The sequence below is a fragment of the Vitis vinifera genome, chromosome 13 (assembly GCF_030704535.1).
Source record: "Vitis vinifera cultivar Pinot Noir 40024 chromosome 13, ASM3070453v1".
Lineage (NCBI taxonomy): Eukaryota > Viridiplantae > Streptophyta > Magnoliopsida > Vitales > Vitaceae > Vitis > Vitis vinifera.
Genome location: NC_081817.1, coordinates 8002370 through 8022879, shown reverse-complemented (window position 1 = coordinate 8022879; position 20510 = coordinate 8002370). Strand labels below are relative to the sequence as shown.

Sequence of the window (20510 nt, the reverse complement as noted above, 5' to 3'; positions counted from 1 at the left end):
ATGCACTTTGCAATGGCTCATACCTCTCACCTAGCACTTGCCATTCAAAGTGATCTTTAACCTTGGATTACCCGTCAAAAGCTCGCAAGAGATAACTAATGGATGTCTCCTTGGAGTCCAAAAGCTTACCAAGTGTTGGAAATTCTAGAAAATCCTACCTTCAAACCACCTACCAAAGGCTCGTAAGGGGTAAACTAGTGCATCTCCATGGACGGAGATCACTTGCCTTACCAAGTGTTGGCCCAAGTGATTTAAAGGCGTTTTAAGTTAACTAAAAAGATAAAAACCATTAACGGGTTACACTTTCTCTTCATTAAAAACTAAAACAACAAAACTTCCAAATTATACATGTGGAAACTTACCCGGCTTTCCTCACTTCAAGAGACAAAGAGCCTAGCCTCTCATCCTTTGAGAAAAAATCCTTAGAGAATGTTTGGCTAGCAAGAAAACAAACAGAGAAAACAAGAATATATAAGAAAAACAGAGCAAGTGCTCTGTTCGTTGATTCTATATATGATATATCTATCTATTTCTATATATTGGATTACATGATTCTATTACATGATCTCCTGAGAACAAGCTCTCGAGAGCTATATATAAAGAAAATTACAAAACAAAATATCTGAGGTTATTCACCCATTTTCCAAACTTAATAACTAAGGAATCTTATGGTTGGTGGATTACAAGGAGAAGAATGGAAATTTATACAAAAATATCTGAAGAAAAATATCCCAAAGTGTCGGTCGCAAATATCGGGAAGCACTAAGGACCATTTCACAGGTGAAAACGAGGTCTGCGAGATTTCGTAGACGCACAAAAAGGGCTGCGAAATCACTTCGCAGCAAAAGGTTATTCTCGTAGGGCTGTGAAGTTGGCTTTCATCTTGAGGTGCTCAGCTTCCAACTTGCGGCATATATCGGGCAACTTCAGGAGGGAATCCACAACACTGTACAAAAAGGCTGCGAAATCATTTCGCAACAAAAGGGTGATTCCGCAACACTTTTGCAAAATGCTTTCTTCAACTTAGAGTGATTGACTTGCAGTGGCTGTAACTTCTTCGTTTCAACTCCAAATTGCATACCGTTTGAAGCATTGGATTGTTGACTTCCTGAGCTTTAAAATGGTATATAGCATGCACAAAATGGACTTCGGGAAGTGCTCCAAAAGTGCGCAAGAAGACTGCAGCTGCTGTCCTCTATTTTCTTCACTTTGTTTTCCTCTCTCCAGTGCTCTTTCCTTGCATACTTTGAACGACTAAGGCAAAGGACTATGAGGCTCCAAAGCTTGGTTTCTTCATGAATTTGAGCTTCCAAAATCTTTGCCATGGATTCCAAATAACTCTCCTCAATCTTGGATTGCTTTGGTGATCAAAAAGCTATCAAAACACCAAAACTTAACACAATTTGATTAGAATTGATTGCAAGGGTCCTTAACATGTTAATTGGGTTAAAAGGCAATAACTACTACTCAAAAGTGTTTAAACGAGTTAATTACAAGCTATGAAATAGCGCTTTTTGAGTAGTAATCAATAAGCAGTGCTCATGTGAGCGGAAATGAGGAGGAATAGGATGTGGTAAGGGGCGTGGTGCCAAAGGAACAATCTATCCAACGTCTCTGAGCTTCTTGAAAGCTCTAGTCAAAGTCATGCCTAATGGAGTGAACTGTCTCACGGGCCTCTATGCATATGGTCAAGGTGGCGGGTGAGTAGTGGCTCTCGGATGTGGTGGTCGTGGCTACATGCTAGTCTGAGCAATGTAAGGCTCCTAAACATAAACTGGCTGATATTGATACTACGGATGAGAGAAATGAGCTTTGACTGTAGGAAACCTGTAAGGTGAGTGATGTGCGGGCTGCTAATGTTGATAGCTAATAGTGCCAACCTCTCCAGATCTACTAAATGATCCAATCGGCTTCTTCCCCTTACTGTCAGGGAAATGAGCAGTGTCTGTCCATAATCCTTGAACAATGACCTCCTCAACATTGAAAGCTGCATGAACTAGGCTCTTAAGATCCTGAAATGGAATGCCCACAACACACCTAGCAAACCTCGACTGTAGGTTCCGAAGAACCATACCAATATGATCCTACTCCTTAGTTCAGTCTATCATACCAGCCACCTTTGCCCTCCAACGATTGACAAAAAAAGAAATAGACTCATCTGGCCTTGGTCTGGTGGCCTCCAACTCTCGTCTGGATACATCTATGTCGGCACTAAAAACAAACTGAGTCAGGAACTCATGAGCCACATCCTTCCAGGTGCGAAGTCTCGAAGGCTCAATTGAAGCGAACCATCTCTGAGCTGCCCCACTAAGTGACATAGGGAAGAGGGTTACCAACTGTGCATCATCTATCTCGCGTGCTCTCATGACTGTGCTATATAGTCTCAAATGGATCTTGGGACAACCAATCCCACTATAACACTCAATGTCTAGCATGTGAAACTTGGCGGGCAAGCTAGCCGTCGGTGTACCATCTTTATCATCCCAAGTCAAACCTCCATCCTGTAATCTAATTTGTCTCATCCTGGACTCAAGTCTCTCGACCCTGGCCTCCTGCTCGACCAATCTAATATAATCAGTAGTAGGAACCACGGGAGGCAACACTGTGACAGTAGGTGGCGGAATGGTCTCATAATGATTTTCTAGATGGAATGAGTACCAAGTGAAGTCCCAAGTGGAAGAGCCTGTGTCGTATGAAATGCATGAGGAACTATCTCATCAGTGACCATGCCAACTGGATGAGGATCTTGGTGGGAACTCTCTATCTGATCCAAGCGTCTACTGACTCCTGCCATGAACTCTTGAATAGAAGCAAGTGTGGAACCTAGCTCGTCCAACATCTCAACTGAACTATCTGAACTCTGGTGTGAATCTGCTCTGATTAATCGACCTCCAACTTTCCTCCAAGAATGTGACTCTAGACTCAACCGATTCCTAAACTGACTCCCTACAATGCAAACAAAATGGATGAAGGACACGAGATAGAATTCTAAAAGACGACAATACAACATGCAAACACATGGTCCTGAGGTGGCAATCCAAAATCTGGATGTATGATGAGAACTCTGGAGTCACAAAGGTGTCCATTGTGAGATGGCTACAAATGTGACTAGAGAATTCCCATCAATAATCCAAGATGAAAAAAGTGTGAGAAACACACTATCACGAGATCGATACTCCATCTATACCCACATATCCTTGAATCAACCTTCAAACTCGAGCTCTATAAGAGAAAAAAATGATTAAGGTGATAAAGGCGAATCTCGAAAAAAAAATGTGAAAGTAAAAACGTGACTTTCATCTTTTCGTAATAAAAATATGAGCATTGAGTCAAAAATCGGATCCAGGATCAAACAAAGGATGGGGTACTGAGCCTGTGATAGGTGTACAGTATAAAAAGATGATCAATGGACATATCCTAAAGCATCCAACAAGTGACAATAAAGTGAAGGGGTGTGCCAAGCCAAGAGAGGGAACGAAAGCCCTAGGAAGAAAACATACTAAACTCATTGAGTGAAAAGAAAAACTAAGGTGACAAGACGAAATGTGATCCAATCGATACTCAAACTCATACTGATCTCTGAGCCCTCTCAAATGGAAACCCGAAAGGGAAAACATTGAACCTAGGTGATGACTAAAGCGGCTCTAAAGGCTCTCAGATGCACCCACGTGTGAGGAAGGAATCCTAATCAAAGGATCTAAGCTCATCCTACCAAGTTAAGGTGACCTTAAAATGAGATGGGTGGACTTGAAAAGATCCCTAGCAGAAGCGATCATACCTTTCGACAGTACACAACCCTCTACACACCTTCGAAGAGACGGGGCGCTTCCATGCAAGGTGGTCATCATCTCCACACATGCACTACCTCACATCCCAGGGGGCTTCTATAGTGAAAGCTCTCCTAATGGCTAGCGTATCTCACAACTTTGATCACTCATCGACGATCTAAGGTGCACAGTGAGTTGTGTGGGTGCATCCGAAAATCCTATGAAACTAAAAAAAAACACACCGGCCACATAAATATCCTGAAATCTAGCTCTAGGCTATACAAGTCTTCAAAGTTCAGACTCCAATCAGCATCAATATGTTGACCACCTCCTCCCAAACATAGATATAGCTCATCGCTAGACCCTACTCCTAATCACTAGCTCAATCAAAGATCAAACAAATCAACAAGTCTCATATCAAATACGAGACCCCAGAAAATAAGGTCGACCGAGACTAGGGACTTGGAGATAAGGGGATAGATGTACAACCCACACAGACAAGCAACTCATGCAATCACACAGAATGAGAGGAGTCATGCAACAGACAATCATGCAAAATAGGTATATATCATCCAAATCTACACACAAGCTAATTGAGAAGAATATCTGGCAATGATAGCATGCTCCATGATAATGAAGATAATATACAACCAAGAGAATCAATCATGTCAAAGTGAATGAGATAAGCAACAAGAATAATGTACATGCCAAGGTGAGTAGAGTGATCATACAACAAGGAGAGTCAATATGTAAGGATAAGTGAAAACATCAATCAATATAATCAACATACCAATGCCTCAAACGAATACAACAACTAAACATGCATTTGATGATATCAAAACCTCTCAATGTGCAATCAAGAGATAGGTACCCACTGATCGAAAAATCAAATGCCACATTTGCTTCATCCTAAGTTCAAGCTTAACCCTCTAATGATCCCTAGTGGAGTCGCCATTTTATGGACCCCGTATTTCGGCTCATACGCTTCCACTTGATGGCGAGCTCGATTTTTTTTTTTTGAAAATGATTTTATTTATTAAAAAAAATGACTTGGAGTCACCACTTATTTTTGTTTTATTTTTAAAGGGTAAACAAAATAAGAAAGAAAACCCTAAGTGTGACTCCTTATTTTGGAAAATGTGGTTTGTGAAAAACCGGATCTGGCTTGGGGGTTAGGTTACTTATCGGGAAGGTACGGTAAAAATCGTAGCACCCCTCTAAGTCCCAAAAAATCTCTTTATAATCAGCTGAAAACCTCACCTCTCCAGCTTGCTCATACTCTCATCTCTCTAGCATGCTCAAACCTCTCTGTTGCTTCCACCCCAAGCTCCAAAAAAATCCTCGAGCCAAAAGAATCCCCCCAAACGTAATACTCTCTCTCTCTCCTTCCATTTTTCCTCTCAAACTAACATAGAAAACCAGTCTCCTTCCGTTCCTAGCCCAACTTGCCTCTCAAGCTAACTTCCCCCCCAGAAATCAAATCTGCTACCTTACTCCATTGCTTTCTCCTCAAGCTTCAAAGAATACTACTCAAAATATCTCTCGTTACCCCCTACCCCAGCTGGCTACACTCCCTCTAACCTAGCAACAAAAGCCCCCCTCCTAACGACCTCCTAAACCTTTCATAATAGACCCGCTCCTCTTGAATATTCTCTCCAAGTGTCTCAATCTCATAGTTCCTCAAAAAGCACCATCTGATTCTATAGCAGCCAAACGGGAGGCAGCACATGGCTCCTTGAGAGCCCTATACCTAGCAAAACAAAAACCTATAGAAATGCAAGAGAATGAGCCCCAAATGAGGGTCTACAATATAACTATAAGTAGAATTAATGGATTTATTATTTGAGTTTCAAATTATTCTTTTAAAATTATTAGACTTGTTAATTAATCCAAAGCATTAGTCATAATTTGAAGTTTATTTGTTTGGTGAAAAAAAATAGAGTCACACTAAACTAATTTTTGTCCATAAATTTATTATATTAATGGGTTTACTACTTAAGTTTTAAGTTCTTTTAAAAAAAATACTAAACTCATTAGTGAATGAAACGCATTAAGTCTGATTTAATTTGAAGTTCACTTTCCTAGTGAAAAAAAGAAAAAGAAAAAGAAAATAGTGATTTTATATATAAAAAGTAAAGCCATTCTAGACCAATTTTTATTCATAGATTTCTAGTATTAATTAAAACATTATTTAAGTTTTAAGTTATTTTTAAAAATTACTAGATTCATTAATTAATCCAACATATTAAATCTTGCTTAATTTGGAATTTATTTGCTTAAGAATTTTTTTTGAAAATATATGTTATATGTAAAGAAGAAACTAACCAAGTCATTTAAAATAAATTTTGATCTATAACTTTCAAATGTTATTGAATTTTATGACTTTTTAGTACTAATTAAATTGATTTTTGAATTATAATTTATTTTTGAAAATAATAATTTTTTTGTATGAAGTGTAATTTGATTTGGAATTTATTTGTTTAATGAAAAATTCTAGGGAAGTTCAAAGAAATTTATAAAACCACCTATAATTTAAAGGAAGAATATAATTGAAGATTTTTAGTATTGATAGTTGATAGTAGAGAGAATAAAAATGATAGAATATTCAATTTTATTTGTTTTTTTATGATTTTTTTTAAAAAATTCTTTTTGTTTCCCATTTATTTTTTTATAAAAATGGGGTAAAAACAAATTTTATTTATTATTTAAAACTTTTCTTTATTCCATTTTATTTTTAAAAATTGGAAATAAAGACTAACAACCAAACAATTTTATAAATTTTTAAAAATAATTTTTTTGTTTTTAAAAATAGAAAACCCATTTTTAATCACGCTCCAATGTTTTAAACGGTTTTTTAAAATTATTATCTTTCTAAAGTAAGTCTCAAAGAGTTCAATCATTTTATATGGAAGTTAGTATCATTTTCTCTTTTAAAAACCTAGAAAGTAATTTTTTATTTCTAAGTTAATAATATTGATGATTAAAGTATTTAAAATTCATAAATTTTTCTATAGAGATAGCATCAATTTGCCAGCCAATCAAACATGATCTAAAATTATAGTATACAATATTATGACCTGAAAAAATACAAGTCCAAAATGTACAGAAATGTAGAGAAACAAGAGGGGGAGGAAATAAAATGAGGTTCTAGTATCTATGAACAAGAAGCTTCATTTACAACAACAATTGAAGCATTTATTAGCCATGTATTAACAGTACATGTCAAATTGGAAGAACATACATAAGAGAACCTTCCACATTCTCTGTCTATAACAGGCACCTCTAAATCAAATGCACTCCCTTGCTGATATTTTTTTGCTGCTTGTCTTGTGATTGAAGTTTGGAGAGCAGACTGATGGTGTTTCCATGGAATAAAATAGAAACAACAAATCGGGTAAGGTTCCATATTCACGAACTTCTCCTTCTCAATTGATCAATCAAAGTTCCAACTTCTGACTCCATGTAACAGTTGCAGCATCTCAGGTAGAAGGGGTTAAAGACCACAACTACCTAGAAAGAGGAATATACATAGAAAAAAGGGAGGAGAATATGCGTATGAAAGCATGCATCGATCCACCAGAGGCCATATCTATATGCATCAACTAATTCTTCCTGCTTGATCCATCAAGGTGCCAACTTGGTCTCCACATAAGGCTCTTGAAATGTTCCCCGGCTCAAGCAGGTTAAAGATCACAACTACAAATATCATTGAGATGTATATAACTTTAGGCAAAAGAAACAAGGAAAAAAAATCTTAAGGGTTTAATATACCAACAGTAAACCAGAAACAAGATTAGCCGATTAAACCAACCAGGAATTCCATTCTCTTCACAATATGTTATTGCCATCATGTCCATGGAGGAAATGCCTCTCGAAGCCACCTCTCTGAAGGAGAGGTGATCCAGCACCACATTGTCATTAGCAGAATGGCAATCATAGATTCCGTTTACATTTGTACCTTTAAGGACTGCATCCGCATTAACTAGCAAAATAGAAAAACAAGTATACCAGGTTAAAATTTCCTTCCAAAGATCGGTAAATTTATTGTTAAATATGAAAATGAAAATGTTAGGATGGTAGGATGTCAGAAGATTTCTGTCACCTACATTAGTTCTCATTTCACTAAGTTCCAACAATTAGGTTCTATCTTATCTCAATATGTACAGGTCCAGATGTCGCCTGAGTGTGTGAGGGCGGCAAAATGAGGATTTCAAATAGAGGATAAAATCTTCATAATAATCTTAAGCTAATTAAAAATGGAAATTCTCATGCTAAAAACAGGACATTATAGTCATACTCTCAGAAGCTCTCAGAGCTGCTGCTGTATCAGTGGTGAAGAGAGGATTTCCAGTGCCTGCACCAATGCCGCCAAATATGACTACTCTTCCTTTCTCAAGATGCCTAATGGCCCGTTGCCTGCTATATGGTTCTGCAACCTCTGGTGTTGGAAATGCACTTTGCACACGCGTCTGAACACCTAACTTCTCTAAAGCTGATTGAAGCAATATGGAGTTCATAACAGTTGCCATCATGCTGATAAAAAATCAAGTTACCACATGATGAGCACAGATGATACCGCCAAAGATTATGAGAAGCTAAGTATTTCATCTATAAATTTTATGATATAAATGGATGTTTTAAGGACAGGTCACAAACCACCAAGGATTCATGAAGAAACAAATCATCTGACAAGGATACACTGACATCATATACCCAACACTCATAACATTGTTGCTTTTTATCTCATGGAAGGTACAGGATGACAGTTTTCTTTCTTTTTTTCCTTCTTTTTTCTTTTAGTGATAAAGGTAAAACAAGGATGTTATGCTGTAATAGCCACTACAACTTACAATTTTTCTAATTTTGCCAATGTTTTGTTATCAAAACAAAAGAATATAATAATGGATTTCAGAGAAATAAGTATCATATAACAATTGGAAAAAAATTCTCAGAAATTAATATGAAAAACAAGATACTGGTCACTTAACAATAAATTTTGTTAGTAAAAGCTATGCTTTTTTTTTTTTTTTGATCAGAAACGAAGAAATTTATATTAAAAGAAGAAAAGATACAAGAGAAAGAGAAGAAAACAAGAGAAGGATGAGAGGTCCTTCCCACAAAAACAAAAACTGAACAAAAGAGAAAACACCCAACTTTAGAAAACTAAAAACAAAAAAAAACCCCAACACTCTCAAACTTTTGAAGTGCAAACCACAATCCAGTTGAGTTGTAAAACACTAAGAGGAACTCCACTAAAAGCTACAGTACAAGAGGCCCAAAGAGAGGAATAGAAAAGAAGCAAGTCCCATAACATCTCTTCCATTCTCCCCTTATCCTAAAAAATCCTATTGTTTCTCTCTTGCCACACCATCCATAACAAAGTAAGGCAAGCGATTTGCCAAAGTGTCTTGCCTCTTAATGAATTCCCCAAACCTTTAAAAGCAATAACCATCATGTCCACAATACTCCTTGGAGGGACCCAAGCCAAACCTGCTAGATTGAACAGCTTGTGCCAAAGTCCAATGGTAACAGGACAATGAAGAAAACGGTGGTCGATCGATTCTCCATTTCCTTTGCACAGAATGCACCATTGAGGACAAAGGGATTTGTAGGGTCTTCTCAATTGCAACTTGTCATTGGTGTTTACCTTCCCATGTACTACTAACCAAGCGAGGGCCTTAACCTTTGAGGGGGCTTTTGAACTCCACAAAAACTTGGCCGGAAGGAACAAAGTAGGATTTGAGAATTTTGACAAGGCCAAGAAAAAAGATTTCACTGAAAACAAGCTTGATGATGGCAAAGACCAAGCTCTTGAATCTGCCAAAGAAGGAGAGAAAAACACTGAACTAAGGGAGGACATTAATCTAAAGGAGATCAATTTCTGTATCAGTAAGATTGCGACAAAAATTAGAATTCCAAGACAGTGGAAAGGAATTGCTAAGGACATTTGAGACAGTGAGGTTTTTCACAAAAATAACTCTATAAAGATTAGCAAATCGAGAGCACAAAGTTTGCTTATCCCACCAAAGATCTTTCCAAAAACGTATTCTCTCCCCATTCCCCACCACTAGGCGGACAAAAGGGGATTCCTGGAAAACTTGAGCAATAGCCTTCCAAGGACACCTATGTGACCATTTAACCACCATGTCGGCGTCCCATCCATTAGGATGTGTCCCATAAATACTCGCAATAACCTTATGCCAAAGACCATTTCTTTCTCTAAGGAACCTCCAGAGCCATTTCCCTAAGAGAGCAATATTTCTCAAAGAAGTCTTCCCGAAACCTAAACCTCTCAACTCATTTGGCCTACAAACAACATCCCATCTGATAAGATGATCTTTCTTCCCTTCCCCCACCCCAAACCAAAGAAAATCCCTTTGCAGCTTCTCAATCTTTGAGGCTATTGATACTGGGATTTTGAAGAGGGAGAGGAAGTAGCTAGGGATGTGAGACAAACTTGACTGAATTAAAGTAATCCTCCCTCCCAAAGACAAAAAGGCCTTTTTCCAACCATCCAGCCTCCTCGAAATTCTCTCAACCACCGGATCCCAAAAGTCTATTGTCTTTGGATTCCCTCCCAATGGAAAACCTAAATAATACAAAGGCCACTCTGACACTCTGCAACCAAAAACCGAGGCCAAACTAGACAACAACTCCTGCCTTGTATTAATACCTGAAATGGTGCTTTTTTCTAAGTTGATTTTTAATCCTTATACTTGCCCAAAAACCAAAGGATAATCTTGAGGTTTTGAAGATGTTCCAAAGAGGCTTTAGAGAAAAAGATGGTGTCATCTACAAATTGTAGCAAAGACACTCTAGTCCTGTCCCTCCCCACAAAGAAACCCTCAGTTAGCCCAGTTTCCTCTGCTTTGATCATCAACTTACCTAGAACATTAGCTACTAAAGTAAAAAGGAAAGGAAAAAGGGGGTCTCCTTGTCTCAAACCTCTAAAGGCCTTAACCTAACCCTTTGCATTCCCATTAACTAAGATTGCAAAACTTGATGAAGACAAACAACCCCTTATCCAAGATCTCCATTTCGGGCTGAACTCCTTCCTTTCTAGCACATGATCTAAAAAGCCCCAATCCACATAATCATAGGCCTTTTCAAAATCGATTTTGAAAACCACCCCTTCCTCCCCTGACCTTCTTTTCTCATCCACCACTTCATTAGCTATCAACACAGCATCCAGAATGTGTCTCCCTTCAACAAAGGCTCCTTGAGAGCCAAAGATTGTTTCATGGAGGACTTTGCGTAAACACCCTAATAAAATCTTAGCAATTATCTTATATAAACTTGTAACCAAGCTAATAGGTTTATAATTTGAAATTTTAAAAGTTTAGCTTTTCTTAGGCACTAGAGCAATGAAGATCGCATTTGTACTTTGATTTATTATCCCATTGGTGTGGAACTCTAGAAACACCCTCATGAGGTTCTCTTTTATCACATTCCAACAATCTTGATACACTGCAATAGTAAAACCATCAGGACCAAGGGCCTTTTCCTTATTCAATTGGAAAACTGCCAATCGTACCTCCTCTTCAATAAAAGGTCTATCCAGCCAAGCCGCACTCTCTCTAGAAATAGGGACCCAATCTAACCCTTCAACCCTCCAAGAAGCACCTTCGGGTTTGGAATAGAGTTTCCCAAAGAAATTTAAAATCTCCTCAAAGATAACCTCAATGTTGCTTAAAGTCACCCCCCCCCCCCCCCCTCAGATATCAAAGACTTAATGAACTTCCTGCTTTGTCTTCCATTGGCCATTCTATGAAAGAACTTAGAATTGCAATCCCCTTCTTTTATCCACTTGACCCTAGATTTTTGTCTCCAATGAACCTCTTCCTTTAATAACAAATCCTCTAACTTCCTTCTTCTTAAGGTCCTTTCTGATAACAAATCAAGATTCAAATTCCCTTCTTGTTCAATTAGATCAATTCTACCTAAGTTCGAAAGAATGAGATTTTTCCTTTCTCTTAAATCTCCAAAGGCCACTTTATTCCAGTCTTTCAACTTTGATTTAACAAACTTTAATTTCCTCATGAACTTGTGACTTTCCCAACCTTCAACCATACACTCTTGCCACCAATCTCTAAAATTCTCCTTAAACTTAGGATGGAGCAACCACATATTCTCAAACCTGAAAGGAGTTAGACCCCATTTTAAAGGATTAGTTTCCAAACAAATTGGGCTATGATCTGAGGTCTATCTAGGAAGCGCCTCTTGAAGACTTTGAGAGAAAAAAGAATCCCACTCAGAAGAAAACAAAAACCTATCCAACCTCTTGCAAATAGGATCAACTTGCATGTTTGACCAAGTAAAAGCCGCATTTCTTAGAGGGGGATCCAACAAACCACTCTCCCTTATAAACTCGTCAAAACACCTCATGTTGAATGTTAACCTAGAATCACCTAGTTTCTTAGAGATCCTCCTAATTACATTAAAATCCCCTCCTATACACCACATTGGGAAAGTTAGACCATACAGGTCTTGAAGCTCCAACCAAAAAAATCCCTTCTCCACAAAGGCTTATTCGGGCCATACACTGAAGTTAACCAAAAAGTTCCTCACCAGAATTAAGCTTCACAATTACAGAGAAAGACCCGTACACTTTAACTTATTTGAATCCCACATAATCACAATCCCCCCTGAAGCCCCATGCTTCTACCTTTCCAAACACTACTCACAAACCTCCTATCCCAAATTTCTCTCTTTGTTTCCTAAAGCATCACAACATCTGGATTTTGAGAACTTAAAAAATTCCTGACAATCCTCCTTTTCTTCTTGGAACCTAACCCTCTTGTATTCCAACTTAAGATCTTCATGTAAACAAAAAAAACCCAGCACAAACTGCAACCAGACCTAAGCCTCTCCCTGGATTCCACAAACAGTTTTTCTCTTCCTTCTGAAATAGACCTTTTCCGCAGAAAGAGTACTCTTACTCTCTACTTCCGCACCTTTTCCATTATCTCTGACAATTCTAATCCTCTAACTCTCCAAAACCAACTGAACCTTGACCATCTTCCTAGGCGTGAGGCCCTCAATCTGAAAACCTTCCAACGGGAGGGTGGGAGGTTCTGGCTCTGGGGACGAAACCCTTCCTGAGATGCAAAGCTCCTCTGGGCTACTAAGTGGTTCCCTAAGGAAAGAACAACCTTTAAAACTTTGGTTAGAGGCTTCTAAGGGGAACGCCACACCTTTCGAAGTGGACACGCTAACAAGACGACTACACTCATCACCAGGAAAATTCGAAAAGGGAACAACCTGAGAAACAAAGTTTGACTCCAACGGAATCGAAGAAATGGGCTGACACCGAAAAGAGTGAAAAGCAGAAACAGAGGAGATGGGAAAAGATTTTGGAACAAAAGCCCCAACCAAAGGATGGCCCTTCTCAAAGGAAGCTAAGAGAGGAAGGCACACCTTGTTTGCCAAACTGCAACGCGAAAGCCCTTCGTCTCCCTCTATCTCCACGGTGAAATCTTTGGAAATTTCTGGAACAGAAGAAGAAACGCCTTGATTGAAGACTGAACTACCCCGAAAAATGTCTAGATTTGCTTCCGCTAAAACACCCCCATCTAGTTTACGTTTCGGTGCAAAAGGCGACACCTTTAGGCTCGGAGGCCAGCTTCTTGCTTTGTGCCTTGCAGAGACTGAGGGGCCTTTTAACTTTGACAACTCTTGAGAGTGTACAATCGACAGAACCTCCTTTGCAGAAGATTTTGAGCACTGGAGCTTTGACAACGAAAGCACTATAGGGCCGCCCTTAGAAGACCTTGCTTCTGTTTTGTGGGCTGGACCAATAGGAGGCCCAAAAATTTTCACCCCAAACTGGGCCCTAACAAATCAGGCTTTTAACAAAGCATTTGGCTTTGTGGGCCCGATATTGCTTCCCACCATTGGGCCTAAGAGACTCCCTCTCCAGCCTTTCTCCGTTTTGGAAGCCAAATTTGAACTTGAAAAACGAGAACGGGAACGAGGAAGAGGCCTCCAACTATAGCACTCATTATCCCTAGTAATAGCACGTAGCCCCTCAGCATCCTTTGGCCTCTGAGAGATGCAACCTCCCGTAGACATCAACTCGTCCTTGCTACGAGTTGACTCAGACCTGAAAAGGTCATCTTCTTCAACTTCTCCGATGACTGAAACTGCAACCGTGAATGACCAGGCCCCATCTTCCACCTCTAGCAGCGCAGGTAGCACGACATTTGGAAGCATCTCCACCCACAACTTTACCTTCGACAAGTCTACAAGCTTCAAAGAGTCCCGTGCCACCTTCGTTACCTTCTCCTACTTCTTCAGAATGTATCTCAGCTGATCCTCATCCCACAAATGAAAAGGAAGGCCTCTTAGTTCTAACCAACCCCTTCTAAATTTTCCGAGTACAACCGTATTTATGCTTTTCAACAATCATATTGAAAATAATGTATAGCCTTAGGCAATTAACACTAACAACCGCCTTGAGGTACAAATGCAAAATAGTAAGGAAAGAAAGAACACAATAACCCATGTGTCATATTGTTGCAAAATGAAACCCCATAGTATTTCCTTTTATACCACAAAATGTCAATGAAAATTCTCCAAATATGTAAAAGCCATGAGATCATGTATTTTTATTTTTTTTTTGAAGGAAACATACATGCACATGCATACAAATATACAATATATATATATATGTGTGTGTGTGTGTGTGTGTGTGTGTACTCGACCCTAGACCTCCCACAACCACACATAGGAAAATCAAGGAAAAGGTGGACAATCTAATGTGACCCCAAGGACTGCCCTTATATAATATGGGTTTATTAGCTTGCCTCAATGACCTACAATTACTTAATCATCATGAACATATCTCAATGCCTGTTACTCTCTCTCTCTCTCTCTCTCTCTCTCTCTCTCTCTCTCCTATGACCTCCTTACAAGCTTCGATTTAATAATATTAAACACAGAACTTGCAGGAATGAGCCAGACCCTAGAGAAAAATATCACAATGGCCATTAATTGGTGGGATCATTACCCAATTTGGTATGCTGTAGGTCTATCTAGACCAGTAGCAGATACCCATGAGTCCCCACAAAAGAAGTTACGACCTCCAACAACAATTGCCACCTGTGAAATCATGTAAAAATAATCATCTTAAGATGCAAATGAAAACAACTAGAAACAGGTAGTGCTGTAAGAGACAACAGTACAAGCAACACCTCGACACCAAGGCGGCAAGCTGTTGTCACCTCCCTAGCAATCTGCATTGCCACCTAACATTAGAAAAAGGCATCTCAGCTTGTAGAATCCTCCCCAGATTATCATACAGTAGAATGCAATACAGAAGGTTGGGTTGAAATATTAATTAATAATCCACCTATAACAAACCTGAGTAATAGAATAAATTATTTAATAGGGAAAACTAGCACCTTGGGATCAATGTTCTGACAGTTTCCAGCTAACGCAGCACCACTAATTTTAAACACCACCCTCCGCCATTTTGGATTTGACAATGTTTTGGGTTTCATGTTGTTTGCAAAAGTAACAGTGCTAGGTGCATATCTGCCAAGTCATAATACATCAAACATTTGATCAGAGGATACCAAGGTCTTTTAACACCATCATACGATTCATACCAACAATAGATCCACAATTGGAAAATTAAAAAATATTAGTCATTTTATTGTCAAATGAATATCAAGGAAACAAGTGGCAGTTAACCATTAAAACATAATTCTTTTCATGAAAAATCAATTAATTAGAAATGAAAAATCATCATAAGAAGTAGCACCCACAGCTTTAAGTATTATTATGAAAAGACATGAAGATGGCTCAACACAAACAGTATCTAAAAAACCCAAATATAAAATTGAAATAACAGGTCAAGGTACAAATTGATCAATCAACATGAAACAAACATGTTACAAAGCCTCCTGGAAGGGAGGGTATCTTCCACTACGTGCTTCAATATGGAGTAGGGTTGTCGTCTACTACTGATCATGCCACAAAATATTGGGTTAAATTCCAAAACAAGTGCAAATTATAGATGTTCTGAACAGTATAGTATAATTACAGACAAGCCCAATAAATATTAAAGAGTCCAGATAAAGTCCAAGGTGATCCATCCGACAATCTACCATATTCCATTGCATATGTTAATCCTTTCAAAGGTTAGGGAAAAAGGGAATTAAAACTGACATAATAGGGACTTCTGCAAACATGCACACAACTTGACAACTAAGTTTTGGAATTCTTGGGCTTTGACAAGAGTAAGCTTGTTTTGTGTGAGAAGCAGCTTGGAGAGGGATTCATACATTGGATAAGTTGAAGAGGAGAGAGGGTGGTCGTTGGTGAACAGATGTTTTCTTTGCAAAGGTGAGGAGGAGTCCTGTGATCACATTCTTCTTCATTGCTCCAAAGCAAGTTTGTTATGGCAGTTGGTATTCTCCTTGTTTGGAGTGGTTTGGGTGGTGCATTCCTCAGTCAAAGAAATGCTCCTAGGTTGGCATGGTCATTTTGTTGGAAAGAAGAGAAAGAAAGCATGGAATGTCGCTCCTCTTAGCCCATTTTGGACTGTTTGGAAAGAGAGAAATAAAAGGGTTTTCGAAAATGTTGAGCTTTCAGATCAAGTGTTAAAGTTCTCTTTTTTGTGTAATTTTTTAATTTGGACCAAAGGAGGTCTAAGGGTTGATTCCTTGTTTATGATTGATTTCATCGATTAGTTAGGATGCTTGTAAGGGGAGGGTTTTCTTGTTTCTACATGGTGCTCAATTGTATACTTCCTATGTACTTAGTGTTGCGTTTTTTGGCTTTTTAATTTAATTCAATTTTACCTATCAAAAAAAAAAAAAAAAACCCTTGATACCTAAAACTGGGGTTGAAAAAAACATACCTAAACAATTTTGCACATGTTTACATAATTGGAACAACACTAATATTGCTCAAGTTTCCTGTTCCTAGGAATAGAATTTTTACTTTAATTTTTCAATTTCATTTTCCTCTTAAATAGGGATTGCTAGTGGAGTGCTAACATCATCATGTTCCATGTGGCCAAGAAAGTCACTTTACCTAATTGGTACAAATAAGGAAAGGAAGAAGAAGAGAGGAACATTGTTTTCCTCAATATTTTAAAAACTAGACTGGATCGGCCAGTTCGTCTGATCAGACTGTCAACCAAACCTTAATCGTATTTGATTTACTTAATTAGGCGGGGATTGAGTTGAACCGGTCCACCTAGTAGTCCAACGGCTAAATCGGTATGCCGGCCTGACTAGCTTATTAGTTTTTTTTTTTTTGATAGGTAAAGGAAAATTTCATTAAAAGCCAAAGAGGCTAAAGAGTATACACGGAGTATACCAGGGAACAAAAGAACAAAAAACAAGGCAACAAGCCTGTCCCTTATTTGGTAGCTAACCAGTCCCTGACTACCTTATTAGTTGGAAACTTTCTTCTCTTTTTTTTTTTTTTTTTTCAAAACTTACATAATTGGCCCAACATTCACAAGCCCAATAAAAAGTCCAAACCCAACTTTTAAATGAGTTGACCAATGTGCCCATGAGTTGACCAATGAGTTACCCTAGAAACAAAAGGGGTAGGATGACATTTTAAATGTTCCTCTGTTGGTTGCAATTTGCAAATCTGTTAAATCTAGGGTAATCTAATACTTCTCCATATACTTCTTCTGTGATTTATTATGAACTAATGCCTTCTGGAAACAGTTTCAACCATAAATTTGGAGAATTGAGGAACCCTAATTCAAGCATTTATTTGTTTATTTATTAAGAAGGCACAGGATTCTTGACAGAAGGAAATTTTATTGGTTTACAAAATCAAATCATCCATGGACATGGATTTTTCAAAATTGTGTAAGTGCTTCCCTTCATAATAAAAGCCATCAGTCTTGTAGGGAAGAAGAATTCTATAACATACAAAAATTATGCAGCTTGTTAGGGTGTTCAGATGCTCTTTCTTGTGAAAATCTAGATTGGCAAGTCAAGAAGCTGATAGATTGGCTGAAAGAGAAGGTCTTCTCTAGTTGGTTTCAATGGGATCACATGACCCCTTGAGTTTTGGTGGACTGATTCTTGGGTTTTCTGCAGGGAGTTTCCTTTCTTTCTTCTATTTACTTTTTCCTGATAGGCAAATGATATAGAAATAAATAAAAGTGCAGTTAGGCACACCATACAGATAAGAAGTATACAGGGAGCACTAATGAGTGGAAAAGAAAAGGCAACAAAAAATAAAGGGCTTCCAAATCTAGCACTAACCCAACCCATCAACAAAATAAAAAACCGACATTTCAAACCTCTAGCAAATCCTAGATCAATCAAAGAGACTTTTTAGGAAAAACCCTTACATTGCTTGGTCAGCGCACTCTCCTCCTCTCTGAAGATTTTGTCACAGCATTCACTCTCAAGTGCACCCAAACAAACCAATAGGGACCAATCTCCACACCCTTTTGTGCTGCTTACACCCTTACCATGCCAACTCAAACCCACTCTCAAATGGTTCTTGGAAACACCAACTACGGCTCAGAAAAGGAAGTAGGAGGTTCCAAAGGATCCAAACCTTCAAAGAGTGGATAAGGATGTAGTTTGCTGACTCTTCGCCATCTTAGTAGGAGTATCATGTTTCTCTTTTATATACTCAATTATAGTTTCTTCTCATATAGATTTATATCCTAGCATTAGGAAGCAGCCACATGCATCCATATAGATGCCCATTTAGCAGGGAACACACCCTTCCTTGATAGGGGCTTCAATTAACATGGAATTCACACCAGAGTTCAAGGTGGAAAGGTATATCAAGCAAATTCACAGATTCACCACAGCTTCCACTCAAGCACCCATTTTAGGCCCACAAAGTTGAGGGAGGTTTGCAAGCCACATGATCAACACACTTCAGAATTATACTTTCAAAAACCATAGTGTAGGCATATTGCACAAGCCACCAAATAGTTGAGCTTAAAATGTCAAATATTAATACTAAACAAACAACCATAGACTTAAAAGAAAATAACAACAATCATGATACATTTACAGTTAACAGTCAGATATATACCATTCAGCATATGTGTGTCCCTGATACCTAAGCATATAAGCCAAGGCACCACCAGGGTCATCTCACTTTCATTCAGCAAACTGCAGAGTTACTTCATATTGTAATTTCATAAAAAAATAAAAATAAAAAAAGGGCATAATTCAGCACCCAATTTACCTTAAAACAAGAGAGAATATAAGTAATGGACTATCCTATCAAAATATATATATATAAGTAATGGACTAAAAAAGAGGCCTTGTACCTCTTTGATTGCCTGAGCATATAAGACGAAGCTCCACCAGACCTATCCTCATCTGAACCAGTCTTAAACGATGGAGAATTCCCAACAATGGCCTCAATCTTCTTGAACCAATGCCAGTGACTCACCGGCAAACCCCCACTATTCATCCTCTGCAATTCTACCTTGTACCTCTTCTTTAAGTTATCGATCTTGTTTTTGCATTGTTCCACACTCTTACATGATTTTTGCTTATCACACCTCTCACTAACAATCTCTGCAACCTCCTCCCAATCCCTACCCCGAAGATTCCCCCGATTCAGCTGCGTAAACTTCTCCGTATAGGCCTCCAGGAGACACGAAATGGCTGAGTCGCTCCACTCCTCCCGGTCTTTCCGGTAATCCACTCGGTACTCCCCGCTGCCGGACTCAGAGGCACCGCTGGGCTTTAATTTCTTGTAGTAGTAAGGATTCCGCTTACCATTCGGAGTTGAGGCACCGGACTTGGCCGGATCGGACTCCTCGGCGGCAGCGACAACGGCAAAGGGGTTGACGTCGTGGGCCTGAGAGTAGAAAGCGGCGCCTCCGGAATCGGCGTCGGCGTCGGAATCTCCGGCGCCGGAGACTTTCTCGGTGCTGGCACTGGGAAACACCTGGTGCTGCTGCTGCTGGTGATGATGATGGTGGTGGTGTGTGAGCGCGTGGTGGGGGCCATCATCTTCAATTAGAGGGAAGTCGTCATTGCATGATGCCATGACAGAGGGATTAAAGCTAAGGTTAAGACTAGGGTTAGGGTTAGGGTTTCCAACCAGAGAAGGACAGAGAGGGAGAAGTGAGGATTAGACGACGTTAAGCTCTGGTGACGGATCGTTTGGCCTTTGCGTTATAAATCTAGACGGTGTATGTTTGCCGTGACCGTATCGTTACGAAATGTAACGCTTCCGTCAAGCCTTTTGAAACGCGTCGTTATGCATGTTCCAAACGGCTAATTGGGTTTGAAACTTGGCAATTAGGCTAAGCATGAAGCTCCACGTCATTAACGGGACTCTCAAGTAATTTTACATAAATATTAATGACAAGTCAATAATTTTAAGATTTCAAAATATATGAGCTGCGGAAGGTTCACAGATGTCTAAATATATTGCCCGTAAATCCTCATATATCTGAATATATTACCCATAGATATATCCAATGGATCCCGATATGGAATTTAGGGAAATACATTTATGAATCAATATTTTATTGATTTTTCAATTCTTTTTTTGTATTTCAATGATATTTTCGAATATTTATTGATATTTCATATTTTACCGCTTTTTTTATTAAATAAATTAATTCAAAGTATTTTGTTTTTACATTTAATTTAATTTATTACTAAATATATAAAAACATAATTTTTAATAGGTCTTTTTTACATAATTTATATATTTATTAAATATAAAAATTTTAAAATTATACATATATTATTATTTATTTGATATTATTAACTACAT

General features: G+C 38.5%; 1 protein-coding gene across 2 annotated transcripts; it reads right to left on the bottom strand.

Annotated features, from left to right (window-relative positions):
* Positions 1-6812: 6812 nt before the first annotated feature.
* On the bottom strand, positions 6813-20082 carry LOC100260933 (uridylate kinase PUMPKIN, chloroplastic). 2 transcript variants are annotated; one of them, XM_059742078.1, is made up of 7 exons: positions 19042-20082; positions 15170-15302; positions 14951-15013; positions 14776-14867; positions 8065-8300; positions 7579-7749; positions 6813-7463 (listed from the first exon to the last, which is right to left on the bottom strand). In XM_059742078.1, the coding sequence occupies exons 1-7, from the start codon at positions 19770-19772 to the stop codon at positions 7366-7368; spliced, it is 1524 nt and encodes a 507-aa protein (XP_059598061.1). In that variant the 5' UTR covers positions 19773-20082; the 3' UTR covers positions 6813-7365. The 2 variants fall into 2 exon arrangements, with proteins under 2 accessions (XP_059598061.1, XP_002268973.1); XM_002268937.4 differs by having other exon boundaries at positions 14960-15013; positions 19042-20081.
* Positions 20083-20510: the final 428 nt, after the last annotated feature.